Source organism: Anguilla rostrata, chromosome 18 (genome assembly GCF_018555375.3).
Source record: "Anguilla rostrata isolate EN2019 chromosome 18, ASM1855537v3, whole genome shotgun sequence".
Lineage (NCBI taxonomy): Eukaryota > Metazoa > Chordata > Actinopteri > Anguilliformes > Anguillidae > Anguilla > Anguilla rostrata.
In genome coordinates, this window is record NC_057950.1 from 7,023,352 (window position 1) to 7,043,532 (window position 20,181).

At 41.8% G+C, this 20,181-nt stretch overlaps 2 protein-coding genes across 4 annotated transcripts; one reads left to right on the forward strand and one right to left on the reverse strand.

The window, feature by feature from the left end:
* Positions 1-2: 2 nt before the first annotated feature.
* On the reverse strand, positions 3-5,790 carry si:ch211-217g15.3 (uncharacterized protein LOC368914 homolog). 3 transcript variants are annotated; one of them, XM_064316652.1, is made up of 5 exons: positions 5,563-5,790; positions 3,369-3,437; positions 2,419-2,485; positions 1,387-1,424; positions 3-898 (listed from the first exon to the last, which is right to left on the reverse strand). In XM_064316652.1, the coding sequence occupies exons 1-5, from the start codon at positions 5,679-5,681 to the stop codon at positions 307-309; spliced, it is 885 nt and encodes a 294-aa protein (XP_064172722.1). In that variant the 5' UTR covers positions 5,682-5,790; the 3' UTR covers positions 3-306. The 3 variants fall into 3 exon arrangements, with proteins under 3 accessions (XP_064172722.1, XP_064172724.1, XP_064172723.1); XM_064316654.1 differs by having other exon boundaries at positions 3,369-3,442; XM_064316653.1 differs by having other exon boundaries at positions 3-895; positions 5,563-5,787.
* On the forward strand, positions 4,918-19,547 carry LOC135244412 (neuronal vesicle trafficking-associated protein 1-like). The gene is made up of 5 exons (XM_064316658.1): positions 4,918-5,101; positions 14,447-14,602; positions 15,329-15,448; positions 15,588-15,701; positions 16,810-19,547. Exons 2-5 carry the CDS (start codon positions 14,450-14,452, stop codon positions 17,005-17,007), a joined length of 585 nt encoding a protein of 194 aa, XP_064172728.1. The 5' UTR covers positions 4,918-5,101; positions 14,447-14,449; the 3' UTR covers positions 17,008-19,547.
* The last annotated feature ends 634 nt before the right edge of the window (positions 19,548-20,181 follow it).

Consider the following 20,181-nt stretch of genomic DNA (forward strand, 5'->3'; position numbering starts at 1 on the left):
GCTTGTTGATATGTGCCTTTGTTATTCATTTGTGAATAATAAAAGCTCCTAAAGGCATAACTCTCTGGTATAAATGTATGTCGTACAACAAAATATATCCGAAATGTTTTGTTTAAGTGGCACCCTTGTTGGAAATGGACCCATTTGTCTCAGTGTAGCCAATGTTTTGGCAGCGTAATAAAAGATACAATTTGTGATTCTTTAAAAGCACTTGTGGTGTGATATTTTCAGCTTGTCAAACTGTAATTACATCTCACGGCACCTCATTAACAGTGATGTTACAGAATTTTTAGTAGATACAGATGGCTAGTTGTGGTACAGGTGGTCTCTGTCCTCCTCTGGCTGGGTGTAAGTCACGTGACGATGTGGCCCTGGCTGTGGCTGCACCCGCACCTGGGGCCGTGGGTGAAGGTGCTGGCCAGGTCCATGCCCGTGGTACACCTCATCTCTGTCTTCCTCCGGCTGGGTGTAATCCACGCGACCGGGCTGCCCCTGCTCTGCCTGGGGCTCTCTGGGGGCGGGCTGATCAGGCACGTATCTACGGCGCAGCTCGCCTGCGTCCTCCTCTGCCTCCCGCGCCTCGGAGCCGGGGAAGCCGTGGTACGAGTCGTCCGCGTCCGGCTCGGCCTGCTGGTAGGGCTGCACGGGCGGGGCGTTCCGGAAGGCCTCCTGCGGCCCTGCGCTGTTTGCCCGGGCCTCCAGGACCTGGTCCAGGGCGGGGTGGTTCAGCTCGTCTTCGTCGTTTTCGGACACGACGTGCTTCTTCCCTCGGGACCACTGAACCGCTTTCCAGATCGCCATGGAGGGGTCGACGTCGACGTCGGTCACCCCCATGTCCTCCGGGGGCTCCACTTCCTTCATCCCCAAAGACATCTTTCCGGAAAGTTCCCCTGACCTGCGGTGAGAGGTTAGCCTCCGTTCATGCAGTGCAGTGCCGTGTCAGGAAGATCTCAGAGTTACTCGGATGCTGTTTGGTACTAGAATTCATTGAGAGTTAAGATTTCTAGGGCTCTTATGTACAGGTGTAGTATTTGATATCTTGGGCTTCAGATTAGCATTCCCTGTAGCATTGGTCTGTCGCCTGTAGCATTGACTTGTGTAATCTCTTATGTTAGCTTTAACATGATTTTAAAATAATAATTTCAGGTGTTAATCTGCTGTACAACATTCCCCTGTTGATAACCCATTTTTTCAAAGGAAAGGTATATGTATCAGACAGATCCCTCTAATTTTAAGCTCAGAATTGTCTGAATTTGGACGTATATTGTGGCTGTCCCGTGTATTTTAGGACTGACAGCTGCTAGGTGTATGTCCTGTACTTGCATGCCATAATAAGGGGATACACATTCATTTCAAGTGCCTGGGAACCAATGGGAAAGGACTTACTGGAGAGTTTCTTGATATTGGTCCTCTTCTACTTTACCCTGTGAAAACATTGAGGAATCAAGTGACCTTGTCAACATCTTTGAAAACCTGAGAGAAGATCTCTCAATAGCGTTCTGCTATTCCCCCCCAACATAGGGAGCAATGAATGATGATGATGATAAAGTAACAAAGCTAAAGATTCATTTCATAAAGTTGAGTATTAGCTACCGTGACCCTGACCAGGAATAACTGTTAGATGATGGATGGATGGAGTATTACCCTCCTTTTTAGCCTGCACCTAGGCTCCCTTCCCATTCCCTCTTACACTTTTTTTTGTAAGCAATTATTTTAGGTTTGTAATTGCAAGGTTTATGGCTTTTTATGGATGTTAGAGATATGAATCTTATTTGTGTTATGGTTCTAGGCTGGCATAATTTAGCTTGCATTTAGTGCTTTATTGATGTTACACTTATAATCACTGGTCTGGGGATTTCAGTCTGACCGTATTGCTGACACAACTCAGGTGGATGTATGTTTTCCTGTCAACATTTATCTAAGTAAAAATCTGGTGGACTGACTGCGCAGCTCAGTTGGTGGTCTGCAGAGTGACTGCGCAGCTCGGTTGGTGGGCTGCAGACCTGACTGCGCAGCTTGGCTGTGTAATGAAAAGCAGTATATACACTAGTCGCATACAAATGCAGTGTGGGGTTCCAAATTACTTGAAAAATTAAAAATAATAATAAATCAATTTTCTTAAGCTGCTTATTCCTGGTCAGGGTCACGATCACACATTCATACCTATGGGCAATTTTTTCCAATTAGCCTGCTGCATGTTTTTGGACGGTGGGAGGAAACCAGAGTACTCTGTGATAATCCACACAGAAAGATGCCTGGGTAGGGATTCAGACTCTTGCTTCCTTCTTGAAGTGACAGTGGTGTTCACTGCACCACCATGCCACCCGTTAAAAAAATATATTTAAAACATGTACTTAAAAATATAATTAATAAAATACTATGTACAGTGTTGCAGTGTGCCCTCCACTTAATACATACCCAAGAGGAGTATGGTTTTGCTTCGCTGCCATAAAGGAATAATGCAATGCCAACCAGAAGGGAAATTCTGGGAGAAAAACACACAAGCAAGTTTTTTTAAAAATACAAAAACAAGCTGCCATCTTATCACCTAAAGACGTCTGTTATCCCCAGGAATAAATCTTGTCTATTTCGAGAGTTACACAACATTAAAACAAATAATTTAAAAAACATGTAGTGGACCATTTCAGATGCATTAAAAGTAAATGAAAAGTGCTGTTCGGGTGTAGTGAGGTGAGTGTTTGTGTGTAGTGTAGTGTAATGCTACAGAATAAATATTAAGAAAATGGTTACAGGTGAGACAAAGTCATTACAGACAATGCACAATGGCTGCAGGTTAACTACAATTGCAATTTGATGTATTTAAGATTGTATTTAAGGTTTTTGACAAGAATTTTACACTCTAAACTGATGTGTGAAAAACAACACAACGTGTCAATTTTTTAACACACCTCCTTGTCTAGTTAAGGACAACACATATTGTTTTACTTTCAACAGTCTGTGTTAAAATGTCTCACTTTGTAACACATAAATTGTGTATTTCTAGCACAAAAGTAAAAACTTTGAGATAAAATATGTTGAAAATAAAAATAGTAACAAAAAGGGCGTCTAATATTAACACATCCTTTTTGTGACTGTAGAAACCAAATTAATTCATACTGTGTACTGCATGCCATGTACTTGGCATTGAATACCATATCTCGGATTATCAAAAACTCTAAATGATGGAAATAACATATTCACGGACAGGAAGTGTGGCAGGTAAGGTGTTACTCTTCCTATATGAATCTGTTACCCCTTTTTTTTTGGAAAATAGTAAAATTTTCTGTTCATTCTTTTACACAAATATGTTTTTAAACAAGGAGAAGCCTTTAAAATCTACAAAGACTGTAAAACCGTTGAGAGCTTACCTGATCATGGTGTGGCCTTTACTCCTGTGTGTGGATGAAGAGAGCTGGTTACAGTGTTCCAGACCTCTGCTGCGCTGCGATAAATCCGTCATAAAGGTTAAATAATAAACCCACTGTAGAACTTTGTACTTTCATAATGAGCACAAATTATTTTTTTATTGGTCTAAGCAACTTTGGTCTTTTCATTTGACTTTGGAGTACATTTCGGTAATTGGGCAACAGAATAACAGGAGAGGGCGATATTTTTATTGCGAATTTCCTTTGGATAATAATTACGGTTTCAAATTAAATTTTATTATTGCAGTAATGGCTTAAATTGGTGGTAACTAACCCTGTTCCTGGACGTCTACCATCCTGTAGGTTTTCTGTCTAACCCTAAGAAAGCACACCTCGTTCAACAGCTATAGATTTTGTTGAGCTGTTAATTAACAGAATCAGGAGTGCCAAATTAGGGTTGAAATAAAAGCCCATAGGGTGGTAAATCTCCAGGAACAGTTGGTTACCACTGACCAAATATACCTGGGGTGCTTTTATGAAGAAAATAATATTGATGAGTTTATATCTGGTTATAAGTTCCATTAATTTGGTGCATCAATGTGATTATTTCATCTTTTTTTTTTTTTTTTTTGTAGGCTATTTCCAGAAAAAAAAAATCTAGGCAGGCAAGTGTTAGTTTGGAGCAGAATGTTAAATAAAAAATAAAAAAGTAAAACCTGAGGTTATGTAGCCTATGCAAATCCTGATGCAGGAGAGTGGTATGCAATTTAAAAACGAGCTTTCACTGAATCCAGAGGTGTGACTCAAGGTACCACCCTGATGACATTATGTATCCCTTTGTATCGACGCATGAATCTATATACTTAACCTAATAAATTACATAATATAAACAGCTGTGAATGCACTAGCATTCCCTTGTAATTAATTTAATACACGTCGGTTACAGCATTCAGTCATGTCAGCCAATGAACTTTGTTCCAATGGCTCGATAATAATGCGCACAAACGATTACTCATTTACAGATAACCAGCTCTAGCTCAGTAAAACAAAACTATTCGTGAATTTAGGATTTGCAAAAACAAAAATACATAAATTACTCTCATTAGCCCTCACTAGCTCTTTTCGGTTAAAATTTGACTCTCCTGATCGAATTTTAGTCTACCTGTGTCATGTAGCAACAGGCCAGAACAGCTGTCATCTTTCCAGTGGTACAGGCCATTCAGCTCTTCCAGTGCCATATTTCCATAGGTCTAAACTACGACTACGACTTTTACATAAGTGGTACTCGAGTCTTTACAATAAATTTTAAAAATCACTGGAAACTCTATTCATTTAACGGAATGCGAACATTCTTCGACGCTGTGTGTTTGATGTCTGTCATGGCAATGTTCTTGAACTCCTCTGGAATGAACTCCCCATCCGTGTGATTTCAAATGCTATCGGTCTATAGCACTACACAAGATGCACCGATGCACTTGTGTTTTTACACGTGCAGAGTATAATGCAATGTATGAAACATTGTAAGTTTTGGTACGTGTCTCTTTAAAAAGCGCTGTGCTGCGCTATTTAGGCAGTGAGTTTCATCCTCCAGTATGCAGTGAGTAGTACCCGCGTGCTGGTGAGAACCACACTAAAGTTATCACCACGGTAACCAGTCTCCACCAGTCTGCCTCCTCGCCCTTACGAATCATCGGGAGGCGCATCTCTTCTAGCCACCTTCATTGCCCGCGAATACAGTAAGTCGAGCTTGATATAAAAACATAGGCTATGTGAATATGTGCATACCTGTTATTGTAGCTACAATAACGACATTGTTTTACTCGTGTTTTATACAGTACGCAATGACATTAACTGATTAGTTTACGATGTTAACTCGGTTTTGTTTGGCAAAAAGCAGAGGCGCACTGTTTTAGGGAAATATGTTTTAATTTAACCGACGAAATATCATCTGGGGAAAACATTTATTTCGCTAATGGAAATGTTCTCTGCAAATTAGCGTATGCTATCTGAGGTTCTGGGAAAATGGTGTCTCGTCTGGTCTATCATTCACATTTGTGTTAATAAAATGACGCGTCGCCACCATACAGATTTAAACTATTGCTTGAAATCGACGAAAACAATGGACACGTCCATAATTGCCTCTTCATGCCGTTAATTTGTAATAGAGAGTCTTTGTTGCGGGCTGCTAACACTATACCTTTCATTGATTGTGATATATTGTCTTCTCAAGCCACTGTTGCACGCGATGGCTTTCTGCTCCTGTGCCCGTTTTAAGCAATAGATGTTCTGTCCGATTTCGGCAACAAATTTGACCATATGCGACCACGTTCACTATTATATTCCGTTATGGTCTTCTTTTGTTAGCTACAATTAAGCCAATATTACTATGCGCGTACATAGACTGATGTGCAATGTGTCTTATGTAGCCTGCTTGTTTAAAAGTCAGCGGGGCGAAATTATAAGCTAGCCTACTTATTCATATTTCAACGAATCATTAAGTGTGAATTTAGTTGGCTGTATTTTAACTGACAAGAATTCGGCATTGAAATATGGATTGGACATTGAATGTTACGCGTGAAATTTTAACAATTTTAATTGTAGTTACTGAGAAAGCGCTGCCAATTAAATGAATTACTTGGTTTTCCCGTAAAGCATTACATTACATGACATTAATTTAGCAGATATTATCAAGAGCAACTTACACCGTAGGAGAAAATAAGTGCATTCACTTGATTTATTTGATCAGTTGTAACAGACATGGCTAACAACATGCGTATGCAATATCACTAAAGCACTCATGCAAATGAATTAATTACCTACAATTTAGTTCCACCATCAAGGTGCATGCCTCAAAAGCTGCAAAATAATTGGAAATGGTTCATTTAAAAAAAAAAAAAAAAAACGAAAACAAAAAAGCAACAGATGTAGTCTGAAAATGTGTTTTAAGTCATCGAATCCTCTGCCTTGGGCGATGAGGACTGCTGGGTGCTAAAAAAAAAAGAAAAAAGACATGAGACCATCAGCTGGCAAGCGCAGAGTCTGGTTTGGTTATATGTTGTAATTATTGTCTGAAGGTGTTTAAGCGGCTGTACCAATCACAGCTTGGAATGCTGGCGTGTGGTTTGAGTTGAATGCAGGCAGCTACCCAGAAGGCCGTGATGGCGTAGCATGTTTGAATTTATGTAGGTTGATGACCAGGTGGGCGGCAGCATTCTGGATCAGTTGCAGTGCACTGGTGGCTGTAGGAAGGTAGAATGGTTGGTTAGCTGCCCAGCGAGGTGTTATGGTCCAAAAAGATATCATGAGTTGGGCCTCTTGGGTGAGGAAGAGGCGGATACTCCAGAGGTTGTGATTGGAGTACCTGCTGGAGGCAGATCCACTCCAGGCTACTTAATGGGAGTGGTCAACACGATATGAGGCAAACCAATTGAGGGCGGAGCTTGAGATGCCCATTTCTACAAGGGATGAGAGCAGGAGTGTCGTAATGGGGAGAAAAGTGGGACTGACTACCCAGGGCCCGACTGGGGGGAGGGCCCTCGAAAAGCCTGGAATGATGCGTGAGAGAGGAAGGGGGCCCATAGAGACTGCTTATGTATAGGGCCCAGAATTTTGTGTTACACCCCTGGACAAGAGAGAGAAGGACCCAGTGGTTGGCTGTATTAAAATCAGGAAGTATGAGGGTTGAGTTGGCTCTCCAAGTTAACAGCCTCTGTGATTTCAAGGAGAGCAGAGCAGCCTCTGTGGAGTGGCCAAACTTGAGGCCGATTGGTTGGAGTTGAGTAGGTTATTCTGTGATGGGGATGGAGAAGCAGTTGGCTGCAGACCAAGGTTTTGGAGAAAACTATGTACATCTAGAACAATAATACCAATCCTGAATATTGGTGCAGAGGAATAGATGGTAAGGGAATGATAACATAGGAAAAAAACTGTAATCACTGAAGATAAAACAAGCTTAAATAAGAAAAGTGCTTGAATATATGTCTGGAATCATTTTGGTGCAGTTTTTCTGCATGCTACTGACCAAATGCCCAAAATCTTGATGCAAGATTGTAAAGGCACAGCAGAGCCGCTGCACTAGTGGGGCTGCACTAGTGGGGCTATGCTCAATTGTGCTACCTGGTTTATAGGTATTCTTTAACACCTTTGGAGCGTTTCCTGTCGAGCCCCATGGGAAAGGACAGCAGTCCTCTCCGTCTCTGCAGAACAGCCACCACTGTGGCGCCCCTCCCCCCCCCTGCTGATTTGGCACCACCAATTTGGAGTGACTAATTGTACCCACACCTCACTCCCACGGGGCCGCGAGCAGGACGGGTGAGATTAACGGCAGATGAACACCCTCTGTTCCTCCTGCCAAGCAGATCAGCTCATTAATCCAGCGAGAGCCAATAACAGGATATCAGTCAAGTAACGAGCCCGTGTTAAAAACCTGGAGCCCCCCCCGCCCCCCCGGACATATCAGAGCGTGAGTCACTCTTTCCCCTGCTGCCACTGTGGTCCCGCCCACAGGAAGTGATTCAAGTTTTAAGGGGCCAATCAGCTGCAGCTTTAATGTGTCGATTTGCTCATGTCTGTGGAGCACTGTCGGCCTGAACGTTGGCAAAAAATCCTAGATGTTCAGTTGACTCCCACGTTACCTTTGCTGTTGCCAAAAGACCTCCTGCGCGGCAGGTTAAGATGTACACTGAATGCTCAATAACAGTCCGTACAGGCAGTGTAACAGCACCACACACAGAGCAGAAGATCATTTAAAATGTATTAATTAGTGAAGAACATATGAAGAACCCTCCACCCAGTAGCCTGTACAGTACAGGTTATCACAATGAGTACAAACTGGTACGCTGAGTTGAGGCATTCCATGTAAAATAACTATTTCCTCCTCTGTGGCACTGTGTGGCACTGTAGGGTGTAAAATAGTCACTGGTTCTCCTGTGGTACTCTGTGTGGCCTGCAGGGTATATAATAGTCACTGGTTCTCCTGTAGTACTGTGTGTGGCCTGCAGGGTATATAATAGTCACTGGTTCTCCTGTAGTACTGTGTGTGGCCTGTAGGGTATATAATAGTCACTGGTTCTCCTGTAGTACTGTGTGTGGCCTGTAGGGTATATAATAGTCACTGGTTCTTCTGTAGTACTGTGTGTGGCCTGTAGGGTATATAATAGTCACTGGTTCTCCTGCAGTACTGTTTGTGGCCTGTAGGGTATAAAATAGTCACTGGATCTCCTGTAGTACTGTGTGTGGCCTGTAGGGTGTAAAATAGTCACTGGTTCTTCTGTAGCACTGTATGTGGCCTCTAGGGTGTAAAACAGTCAATTGCATGTGAGTGGATCTGAGGGGCTGAAGCGTTTCGGCTGCAGTGCTTTCTTATGTGTGGCGTGGGTGTCACAGCAGTTGTTCAAGAGGCCTGGCTGGCATTTCCTTCACAACAACCCTGTCTGGAAGACCGCAATTAGCGCTTGAGGTCTCTCCGACTTCGATCTCTTGCGGCGCCTGCCATGTTTTGAACCGCCGCAACTCCTGTCCTGTGGCTGCAGGGGCAGTCTTAAGTGAAGATGTTATTTTTAAACCGTGCATTCGGGGTCAGTTGAACAGTAGTGTTTCCTCACATGAATCTCTGCTTTGGCTTTTTGTTCGGAAGAATACGTATAAAACCAGTTACATTACATTAATGTTTTAGCATTACATTACTTTACATTACATTACAGGCATTTAGCAGACGCTCTTATCCAGAGCGACGTACAACAAGTGCATTGGTTCACGATGTAGAGGTGCAAAAGAAACACACTAGAGTGAAGTAAGGATCGTAGTGCCAGAAGTGACCACATCGATCAGGACTCCAACCCTGTAGAGTAACCTGTTCAGCAAACAACAATCCTACCAAGTACAAAATAGCACTGGAATCACATTTGCCTAATCAGACAAAAACAACAACAACAACAATCCTGCCAAATAAACTAACGTAATCGTATTATCCTAACTAGGTACATTGAGCTAAACTATAGGCTAGGGAGGGGTGGGGAGAGGTGCAGCCTGAAGAGATGAGTCTTCAGTCTGCGTTTGAAGGTGGTAAGATTCTCTGCTGTTCTGACCGCCACGGGGAGGTCATTCCACCAGCGAGGGGCCAGGACAGACAGCAGACGGGAGCGGGAAGTACAGACGCGACAGTAGCAGATGCTTTTGTCTAGAGCAACTTACAATGTAAGAGAGCACAAGTAAATCTTATTTCACTTTTGTTATTTGAGCAACGTGAGCACACATGCGCAAGCATGCACACCGACACACACACACCAACACGCACACATGCGTGGAAAGTGTATATCTTATGATAGAATGGAGCTATTTAAAAGGACCTTGGGAAATCCCTATTGAGTCTGCAACAGAGATCTGTAATGTAAATCCTGGGGAGCCGCTGTGTCTGCTGGGTTTTTAATGTGTTCCTGCACTTAAGTGCTTAATTTAAGTCATTGATTGGCTGACGAGTCTGCACACCTTGTTTCCATGGCCTAAAAATTAGCTGCTGATTTCAAGGAAATCACAAAAAACCAACCAGAGTCTGCAGTTCTCCGGGACTGGAGTTCAAGGCCCCTGCTCTACAGAGAGGGTTTGCTCTTTCAGTTTTATGCAAGTTAATGTACAGACAGAAGGAGAGTAGATGAAGAGGGGAGGGGGTGTGCATGTTTATTGGGATGAAAGGACACGTTAGATGATAGACAACAGGTACATGGCTTCCTGTATTGGTCTCTTTGGAAAGTGCTGGAGCCTTGCTTCAGCAGGCAAACAATAGCACACTGACATTTCATATCACATGAAATGTGATTTATCCATGGTGCACATTTCACATGCATGAGTAATTCTGTGGTTTCATTATACCCTAAAATACTACTTATGCACTAATTCCTGGTGGAAAATTAGGTATTAGCAATTTAAACAGGAAGTGCTAATGGTGTTTGTTTTCTTTTTTGTTCCTTATGTAATATACAGACAGGAGAAGCTGTGGGCACAAATTAGCAGTTTTTTCTCAGAAGATATAATGCATAACCGGTACCTGTTCACCAGACTCCAGTTCATAGGTAATAAAGATGCCGATTTTCTCAGGTACAGTTGTTTTAAGCAAAAATTGGATATGAAATGTCAATGTCAACTCCCTTACAGATTTTATGATTTTTAAAAATCCACAACTAGTTTAATGGAGGATGAGACTGAAAAGACTTTTGGCTATGAGAATACAAAGAGAGACATTTTGCCATATTGCCATATTTCTTGGGGAAAGTGTATCTCTCACCTAGCTTTCATATTGTTCCAGCTATCTGTTTGTGACAGGCGCCTGCTCAGTTGAAAACGTTTGGTATGCGGTTTCTGTGCACTTGGGAGTTTGTGCAGAGTCACTCTGGATAGACACCGAATCCACCTCTGGGAATTGCATAAGAGAAAAGATGACAAGCGAGTGGTCAACAGCAGAGAATTTTGTTCAAAAATATTTTGTTATTTAAGGGTATATGAAATCCAAATATGACCTGAGACAAGAAAAGAACATTTGTTGTTTCGTTAATTAGCAGAAGCTTATATGCAAGGCAATTCATAAAGAAACTGCTGGAAGACAGCGGAGACATTTCAGTTTGTCGAAACAAGTCAATTTGCATGCAAAATAATCTGCTAAAATGACCCCGACTATCTTTAAGGGGTTTTTTTTTTTTTTTGTTAAAATAAAAGGGTTGCACATCCCTCTGTTCTTCTGCCTCTCTTTGAGATCGTATATCCTCTGGTTGTGACAACAACGCTTTTCTGTGTTATGTAATCCTTCACAACAATGGGATTTTTGTGTTATGTAATGACTGCAGGGAAAGCAAACAAAACAGGCTGAACATAAAGGGAACTCTAATGAATTTCTGTTCCCGGGGTTTCATTAAAACCGGCCTGCTCCTTTTCGAGAGTCTGAGGGCCCTGTTTTCACAGCCTGTGTGCAATGGTCGAACTCCGGCGGCAAATTAAGGCATGTCCAATTCAATTTTGGGCCGTTATGGTTTCATTTTGGCCAATCGGATCACCCTCTTTCTTCCCCCTTTAATGCCGCTGTGTCAGCGCCATGGCAACCGGCAGTATGATCACGGCTGATATATTTGTCTGCGTTGCCGCATGCAAATTTATGGCACCTCCTCCTCCTCAGGCAAATGTTGTGAAGATAGCCTGCATACTAGAGGAAGATTAGTTGTGTAGTTGTGCACATTGGTCGTTCATTTTGTGTGGTTTCATCTTAGGTGGAAATAAGCCTTAAGTATTGATTTATTGTGGTTTTCTTTTTAAAATGATTTTTAGCATTAAACTTGTTTATGAACTGTACAAATTTTTGAATTTACCGGGATATTTAAGTGAAATAATAAATATTCGCCACTTCTGCTGCATTTCACTGATGTACGTATGCTGCACAAAAGGTTCATCCCGGTCAACTGAACTCTTAAAAAAACTGCAAGTGAAACACAGTTACGCCCTATCAATATCATGCTCTAAAGCAAAAAGGTTTAGAATTAAAGCAAAATGCATCACTGTTCATGATGAAAATCTAAATGCTATCTAAATTAGATAAAAATTTGACCTGCAGCTGCTTCCATGGTTTGTATCATATATATATGATACATGGTAAGATTACAGGATTTACTGCTGATTATAGATGTCCATTCTGAAGTTAGAAGTCCAGCCCCAGTGTACATTTCTCTGTCCAAATACATAGCCTTTGAGACATTTTTTTTGCTCTCATGTTACTCCAAATATCTGTCAAGTGAAAAAAACTGTAGGCGCAAGACTTTGTGTTATTCACCTGTGAAATGGACCCCAGGACACAGAACTGTAAGATGCTACTTCTCAGGAAAGGTTCGAAATACACTAAAATATATCTGTAAATGTATACATCCATAAATTCATAGCCTATTGAAGTTTACCATCAAGTACAGTAGGTCTTTCTCAGTGTGACAGAAGGCAACATCTGTTTTATCTGTTTCTGCTGGATGGCAGCATTATTTGATAAATGATTTCAAAATGGCTCTGACTGCCCCCAAAATCGAGTCCTGGTGGGTGTTTTGGAACGTGGATAAATGCAAATCAGCAAGTTCAGCAGCAACACTAACAGTAGAAGCTTGACAGGAACATTCTATTACAGACCTAATACTATGATTAAAAACTCTTCATTTTGTTTTGTTATCAGATTACACTTCTAATTCTCTCCAAATCATATTTATATATTTTCACTAGGCAATAGACGTTAGTCTGGATATGTAGTGGGAATTGTCTGTTGAAGTTTTAAAGTGTTTTTAATATTGGTAATAGCTCACAGAAAGCTTTGGGTATCCCTAATTGCTGGATTTAATAGTTAAGACATGCAGACTTTTATCTTTAAGCTGTTTTGAAATGGAGTCTGCGAGCCTTTGTATATGTTCTGTAAGGAAAATTCCAGAAGGAAATTAAAAGTGGTCTCTCGTGGAAAACTCTTGTATCCAGGAGTTCTGTGTGACACAATACCATTGCTGGGATCAAAGCAAAGTTGATTTCATGTAAAGGAATTCAGGAAGTCTTGCTGTGGCACAATTTTAAAGCACACATGCATAACTCTATAATCAGATTTTCAGAAAGGGAAGCTGTAATGTTCTTACAGTCTTAGTCATACTTTCTTAAAAAAAATAAAAATAAAAAATTTAGCTCAGCTTTTTATCCATATTTGATACCATCCCTTCCAAATGTGTGACCTTGAAGGTTGGCTGAAGAATGCATTGATGTGCAATTTAGCAGAATGTAGAATATCAAATAACTGTTATTTCTGTGAGGTTTTAACTGCACTAATGCAGCCGTTTTGTGTGTGCGGCATTTGGTTAGAATTCAGTCTTATATTTTTAATGTTTAGTTCCGTTTCAAGTGATGGAATGAAAACCAAGATTTTTAAAATGTATTTTTTATTGAGCATAAAATATTACATTCTCAGTTAAAGTTATGGTTTATTTCCCCTGTCGTTTTCTCAGTGTCTAATGTACACAAATCTTGGCTGTCGAAGGGAGAACAGGTGGTGTGCTGTAGAACTGCACATGTCCTTCAGTGCCCTCCATCATATAAATTATTAATAAAAGACACTGTCTTCTGTAATCCTGCATGGTTGCTAGCCAGTAATAAAAGGCGTGTATTTTATCAACTCTTGCCAAATGGTGTTAATGCTTTCCTTAAGCAAAGTCCCCTTTTGGCAGTAAGATAATATGTGATGGATCATTTGTCCCAAGTGGCTTTTGGAATAAAATAGTATTCTTATATAGAAATGGGCTGGATGGGGGGGGGGAGAGACTATGTGAGAGAAAGTAGAATGAAGCAGTGACAGATTTTATACATGCATACACACACACACACACACACACACACACACACACACACTCTCTCTCTCTCTCTCTCTCACGCATGCACACACACACACACACACACAGTGCTTTCCACATTTTCACATCTTTTACTCTTTCCCTGCAAAGTCAGTCTGGCCCCACTTTAATAATGTGTGCTAGCCATTCCTACGAGACAAAGACAACAGTACTCTTTTTTTAAATCTCTCCTCCGCTGTTGATGAATTCAAAGCACCATATTCAGAAAGCTGAGCAAGCAGACTACATATGTGTTATTTTATCATAGCTTGCACCTTTCAACTTCCTTAAATACGTACCAACAAATGTGGAGCACAGGTCTGTTTTCTTGCCTGATATCGGTGGCCTTTGTAGGGGTCTGACCTGTGTTTGGTCAGATTTAGTAGCATGCTTTTATCAGTCATTCTTTGAAAGGGCCTTTAGTTTGATACCACATGTTCAATCACTTTACCCGGATTTTCGTTTAATTTACTGAAAACTTTACATTCGTGTCAATATTGAATAAGTGCTAATGATACAGCATCGATATTTTGTATTTTCAGAGGACCAAAGGTGCTCTTGAAGGAGTTGTTTTTCTTTAATATGCCACCTACCACTGCTGTTTTCCGGTGGCATTTTTTTTTGTGTGTGGAAATTCTTGGAAATGTCTATCGAAACCCGGCGGAGCTCGAGCGCGTTCCTGTTGTTTTCCTTCGTCAGATCATGGTGAAGCTGGGGAGCAATCTGACGGGGAAACCGGAGCGGGACGAGGGGTGGAAGGTGGCGGGAGGCCAGCCGGGGGAGGACGGCTTCGACAGCATCCCGCTGCTGACGCCGCTGGACGTGAGTCAGCTGCAGCCCCCGTTCCCGGATAAGGTGAGGCGCGACGCCATCGGCCTGCCATTCTGGCCTCCCTGCGTATGAGGGCCTGGCTCGCAGGCTCTCGTCTCCTCGCGCTGGGGCTGCAGTTTTGTGGTGGGGAGTTTGGGAAAAGAGCAAACGGGTGTGGGAGCGCGGCGCCCGTGTTCAGATGAACAGGCGTTCCTCCGTCCTCAGGATGAGCTGCCCCGTCGGTCAAGTTATCAGGCTTGCCTGGAAAGTATGGCTATCGGCTCCGATTGTGGCTCCTTGTCCAGCATTACTTTTCAGTATTGTTACACAGAAACACAACCAAATATCCGGGTATTGTTTTTTTTTCTAAATAAATAGGCATGGGACATTTTAAACTAAAATGTTCTATCAATTTATTTATTTACAGGCAATTTTTCAAAATGTTTGTGGCACAGTAGCACAGAATGGTGGGCGGCATTAACCATAGTTGACAGCATTAAGTCCATTATCACTTGTTGGATTTGTCATCTGAGCCTAATGTGTGTGTGTGTGTGTGTGTGTGTGTGTATATATATATATATATATATATATATGTGTGTGTATGTATATATATTATATATATGTACAGTATATACAGTATGTGTATATATATATATATATATATATATATTATATGTATTTACAGCTGTGATTTTCTGATAAAGGAGTCAAAGGGAATAAATTAAAGTAATGATGGCGTGTGAGTGTAGGAAATGTCCTGCTTTTCCTCAGGTCATTGTGAAAACAACAACAGAGTACCAGCTGCAGCAGAAGAAGAAGAAGAAGTTGTACGTTCCTGGAATCAAGAAGCTGAACATTAACCTCTACGACGAGGTGTCGGAGAAAGTGAAGGTGAGCGTCGAAACCCTCAAGCAATTCCTGCTAAAACAGGCAGTGTGTTGGTGGTCAACTGCTTTTCCTCTGATGCTCACGTGTGTGTGTGTGTGTGCGCGCGTGTGTGTGCATGTGCGCGTACGCGTGTGTGTTCCAGCTCACAGGTCTGATCCTGATCACCATGGCGTTTCTAGCCTGTCTGCTCCTTCTGGTCATGTACAAAGCTCTATGGTACGACCAGCTCAGCTGTCCCGAAGGATTTGTATTCAAGGTAAGCCCGGGAAGACGCACTCAATGTTTCATGCCTCAGTTAGACAGCCAGATATCACTGTTTACATCAGACGCTGAATCGCTTATTACTCTGATTCCTAATAGAAAAGCTTCTTTCGGGGAGCTCAGGGGAACAGGTCTCCCTTTGAGGACTGCAGTTGCCTTTGTACCATCCCTCTCATTTTAAAGCATTATAAAGTGCCTTGGTACACTAACTGCATCTACCCGGGTGTACTAATGCCAGGTGTGTTAGCGTGGGCCAGTGCTTCCTGCTTTTTCATAATATAATAACAATGTTCATGTCGTAACTTTTGATATGGAAACTCATAAAGGGGCTCCATTAATCGCAAACTGGTACAGGAGAACCGGCCGATCTTCCGCCAGGTTCTGGGCGTGCTTTTGATCCGGTTTCATTATCCCGCCAAAATGGCTGAGTGGGCAGGCGTTTTATTTGAGGAGGCCCAGGGGGGGCCGTGTGACTCCAGGCTGTGGCCGTGGAGCCGGTCCACGCTCCGCGTGAATCTGAAGCGCTCTTAATCAGACCGGCTGTGACCAAATGAGTAATACCCCTGCAGCCCCGCCTCCTCCTCCTCCTCCTCCTCCTCCAACGCCTTTGATGTCAGAGTGTGGCGGCTGTTCGGCTGTAACCGCTGGAAACGGGGCGGGTGGGTGGGTGGGGGGGGGGGGTAGAGTGAGAGACTACCGTGTTGCCAGCCTCTCTGCAAATCCGGCTTTGGGAGGAGCAGCATTCTTAACATTGCCAGAGCTCAGTAATTAGGGATGGGTATCATTTAAATATCACCGATACTGGTGCCTAAATAGTGCCTGAGCTGATACCTTCTTTAAAGTAATGAGCAATTGTTTATACCGTTTTGCTTTGCCATTTTGACAGTTAATTGTTAGTTAGCTTGCTAACGGTACCTGCTGTCACTGACTCAGCAAGTGAGTCTTACTTCAGCTAGTAAAGGCGTGTGGCACTGGAATCTGCATCGCGATTCAGTCCGGTCAGTACGGGTCGTATGGGAACTGGTGCCGTAAGCGGTACCGGATTTTGATTGGCCGATGCCTTTCTCCTTCCTGTTTGGCTGGATGTCTCCTCCCCCCTCCAGCATAAGCACTGCACCCCCGCGGCCCTGGAGATGTACTTCTCCCAGCAGGACTCCGCCCCGCGCGGCAGCCTGTACACCGCCATCAGCCACCTGAGCCAGGCCAAGAGGACCATCCCCGAGCTGCTGCCGTCGTCATGGTTACCAGTCATCAACGCGCTGAAGGACGCCGAGAAGGAGTCCGGCCACACCCACCAGTAGAGCCGGAAAGTAAATAAATAAATAAATGAATGAAAACAGTTTTCGAGCGAACGAGTGGGTATACCTGTGTGTGTGTGTGGAACCACTGGGGTGGTTACACTTGTGAGGTGAAGCAGACTAGCTAAACAAGCTAGCAAAAAATCTTGGTAGCCAGGAAGGCGTCTGTTTCAGAAGCTTGTGCATGGGCAATGTCGGGTATGTGTGCGTGTGTGCATGTATGTGTATGTGTGTGTGTGTGCGTGTGTGTGTGAGCGTGTGTGTGTGTGTGCGTGCGTGCGTGCGTGTCTATATAAAGGTAATGCACGATTCAATGTCTTAGTAAAAGTCTTATTGCTTTTTGGAAATATTTAAGTTGGAGAAGTTTTTTAACAACCAGCAAGTACTTTAATCTGGATTTTTCATGTAAGCAAACATTAAAGTCTGGATTTTCGAAAGAAAGTGCTCAGAACCCCAGTATCTTTTAATGCCATCTAAGAAAAAAGGATAAAGAGTACTGAGTCACTCCATAAAAAATGTCAGATCTGAACAAAACCATGTGATTCTTAAACATAATGTAAATGTACTTTTACTAAAAGGGAATGCTAGAAATGCCAGGAGCTACAGTTTAAAAGATAAAAGATTAAAAGTAGTATTCTCCAGATTATCACTGGGAAACAGACCATGTTCAGTTTTTCCATTACATTTTGAATACATCGTGTAGAGATGATCTTATCTGAACAAACTGCAAAAGCCTTACTAAATGATTCATGAACATTTTCTGTTGGTTTGTAGAGTAAGTTTCTGTGTTAAATCCTGTACAGGGCTATCCAAATTTCATATGCTGGCTCTATTTAAACCACATGAGTAATCTTATTGAATGTCTGCTTTAATTTGTAAACTCTATTGCCTAAATACACAGGTATTATACAGTATTTTGTTAGGAATACATAGTCACGTGAAAAAAAACAAAAAAAAAAACATGATTGCAGTGCAGCATTGGTAATTGTGCTACATGTTGATTTTGGCTCCTGTTCATCAAATGCTTATGACCTTTAAAACTCAGAGGTTAACATAAGCAGCAAGAACTTTCCAGAAAAGGGCAGGACATTTGACCGCCATTTTTGTTTTTTTGTTTTAGCGCAATGAACCCCCAATTTGTGCTGCCTTCACAGCAACAGCATGTGCTCACAAGTTAATGCATATTCGCTCAGCTACAATCTGTTCATTTGGCATCAGTATTGTGCTATACTCAGTATTGAATGACATGAATATTGTAATGTATCACATTAGATATTATATATTGCTATGGTAGCTGAATGCACTGAAGTAGCAATGGAAAAAATATGGGGGAAGGTGTTGCAGTATAACGAGGGACGTAATGCATGTACGTAATACATGGCCAGTATGAAGTAAGACCTGTTAGTTGGCCTATTTTCCCACACATTTAACCTATGAGAAAAACCTAACTGCAAACCATGGCACATCACGCAAACGTTTAGAAATTATAACACAGATGGTAATTAGTGGGTCATTAGAGCTATTTGTCTTTAATTAAATCCATCATTTTTTATGTTTGCCACAGCTCTGGCTCATTATTGTGGCAATTATATCTTGTTTATATCTTATCTGTTTTTTTGGGGAAGATTAATTGCATCCACTCTGATTGTCAGTGCAAACAACAGTTGGGTACGAGTATTTTAAAAAATATATTTTTTATGAATAACCTTGAGTTGAACCTCTGGTATTTTAATGATTGTTTAGATAATGTATGCTTATGCTCTGTACAGAATTATGCAGAATTATTTCTCAGTTGTGTATGTAATATTGTGTAATAATATTATTTTTTTGTTTTGTTTTTTGAAAAATTGTATTTAAAAGTACTTTAAGGGTTTTATCTAATTATATTGCAGGTTCACATGATAAAACTCACCTGCAGTCATTCTCGTATTGCTTAAATTATGGAGTAAACAGTGTTTGTGATGCTGAAATTAGAATTTCAGTTTTGGATCTGTGGGATGATATACTGAAATATTTTGCACAGAAAGGCTTCATGCAGTTGATTTTTTAAACATTATTTCAAACTAAGGGGTATACATCTGCATTTGCGTGTACTTGGGCATATCTTTTTCACAAATGAGATTTAGACAATGTGCTTGTTTATTTTGCCATTGATATCATGAATATTTTCTTGAACTATTTATATTTGATATGTTTATATGTTGTTGCAGTGTTTATATTTTGGAGGCTTAATTATGGTATTCGTAGAAGGCTGTAGGTGGGGGTCGTCCTGTTTCAAACTCAGAGCCTGTTGGAGTAATTCCGAGTTGTATAACTGTCGTGTTCTATCTTCTTTTATATTCCAGAATCTCATCTTTCAAAGAAATTGGCTCTTTTTTGTGGACACCTTCTTGTCATTTTTCAGTAAATGTGATATTTTCACAGTGCAGCCAGCACCATCTCTTTTTTGTGGTGTCAAGTGCTAAAGTGCCAAATTTAATGCTGTGATCATCTGCTTTGTTGTTAATGAGAAAAGAAAAAATACACTTGAATGTTCACCCTTTTTGGATTGTCTGTCTGTCTTTTTTTCATCTTTATTTTTGTTCTGCACTTGCATACACAAAGTCCGTTTACTAAGTGAATGTGACGTAATGACAATCTAGACTCTTCCCCTTGTAAAAGGCAAAGAGTTTAGAACCGACTCTTCACTAATCAGTCTGATAGTTATGTGCCGTTATAACCATGAATGTTATTTGCTGCGTAGTGGGTTACGTTGACTAACTGAACACACAGAGACACACACACGCGCGCACACACTCTCTCCCTCCAGCCCGAGTCCTGCAGGATCTGCATACAGATGTCTGCATCTTATTTTCACTCCGCGTCTGCGCCAGAGCTTTCCGCCATGCGCTGGGGTCCAGTAATTAGATTAGCGCTGCCGTTCTACTTCTTCTTCTCCTTGTTTTTTTTTATTCTTCTTCTTTACCCCGCGTGGTTTGCCGAGTGTCAGCCTTTGGGAGTGTTTGGCCCGAGGCGTGGAACTGAGCCGTGTGCTTTAAAAAATAAATAAATGTAAAAAAAAGAATGAAAGAGTCATCACACGGCCCATGCTTCAGTGCTCTTCACACCACAGTCTCGCGCGTTCCGCTCAGGGAACAGAGCGGAGCGCGTCGGGAGAGGACGCACCTGGAAGGCTTG

What these genes read in the sequence shown, in the direction of transcription:
- LOC135244412 (XM_064316658.1), top strand. Translation starts at nt 14,450, where the DNA reads ATGGTGAAGCTGGGGAGCAATCTGACGGGGAAACCGGAGCGGGACGAG. An exon ending in AGGTGTCGGAGAAAGTGAAG is followed by an intron (nt 15,449 to 15,587) that starts GTGAGCGTCGAA and finishes TGTGTGTTCCAG; the next exon opens with CTCACAGGTCTGATCCTGAT. An exon ending in CCGAAGGATTTGTATTCAAG is followed by an intron (nt 15,702 to 16,809) that starts GTAAGCCCGGGA and finishes TCCCCCCTCCAG; the next exon opens with CATAAGCACTGCACCCCCGC.
- si:ch211-217g15.3 (XM_064316652.1), bottom strand. Translation starts at nt 5,681, where the DNA reads ATGGTCAAATTTGTTGCCGAAATCGGACAGAACATCTATTGCTTAAAA. An exon ending in TATATCACAATCAATGAAAG is followed by an intron (nt 3,438 to 5,562) that starts GTATAGTGTTAG and finishes ATCGCAGCGCAG; the next exon opens with CAGAGGTCTGGAACACTGTA. An exon ending in CAATATCAAGAAACTCTCCA is followed by an intron (nt 899 to 1,386) that starts GTAAGTCCTTTC and finishes AACCTCTCACCG; the next exon opens with CAGGTCAGGGGAACTTTCCG.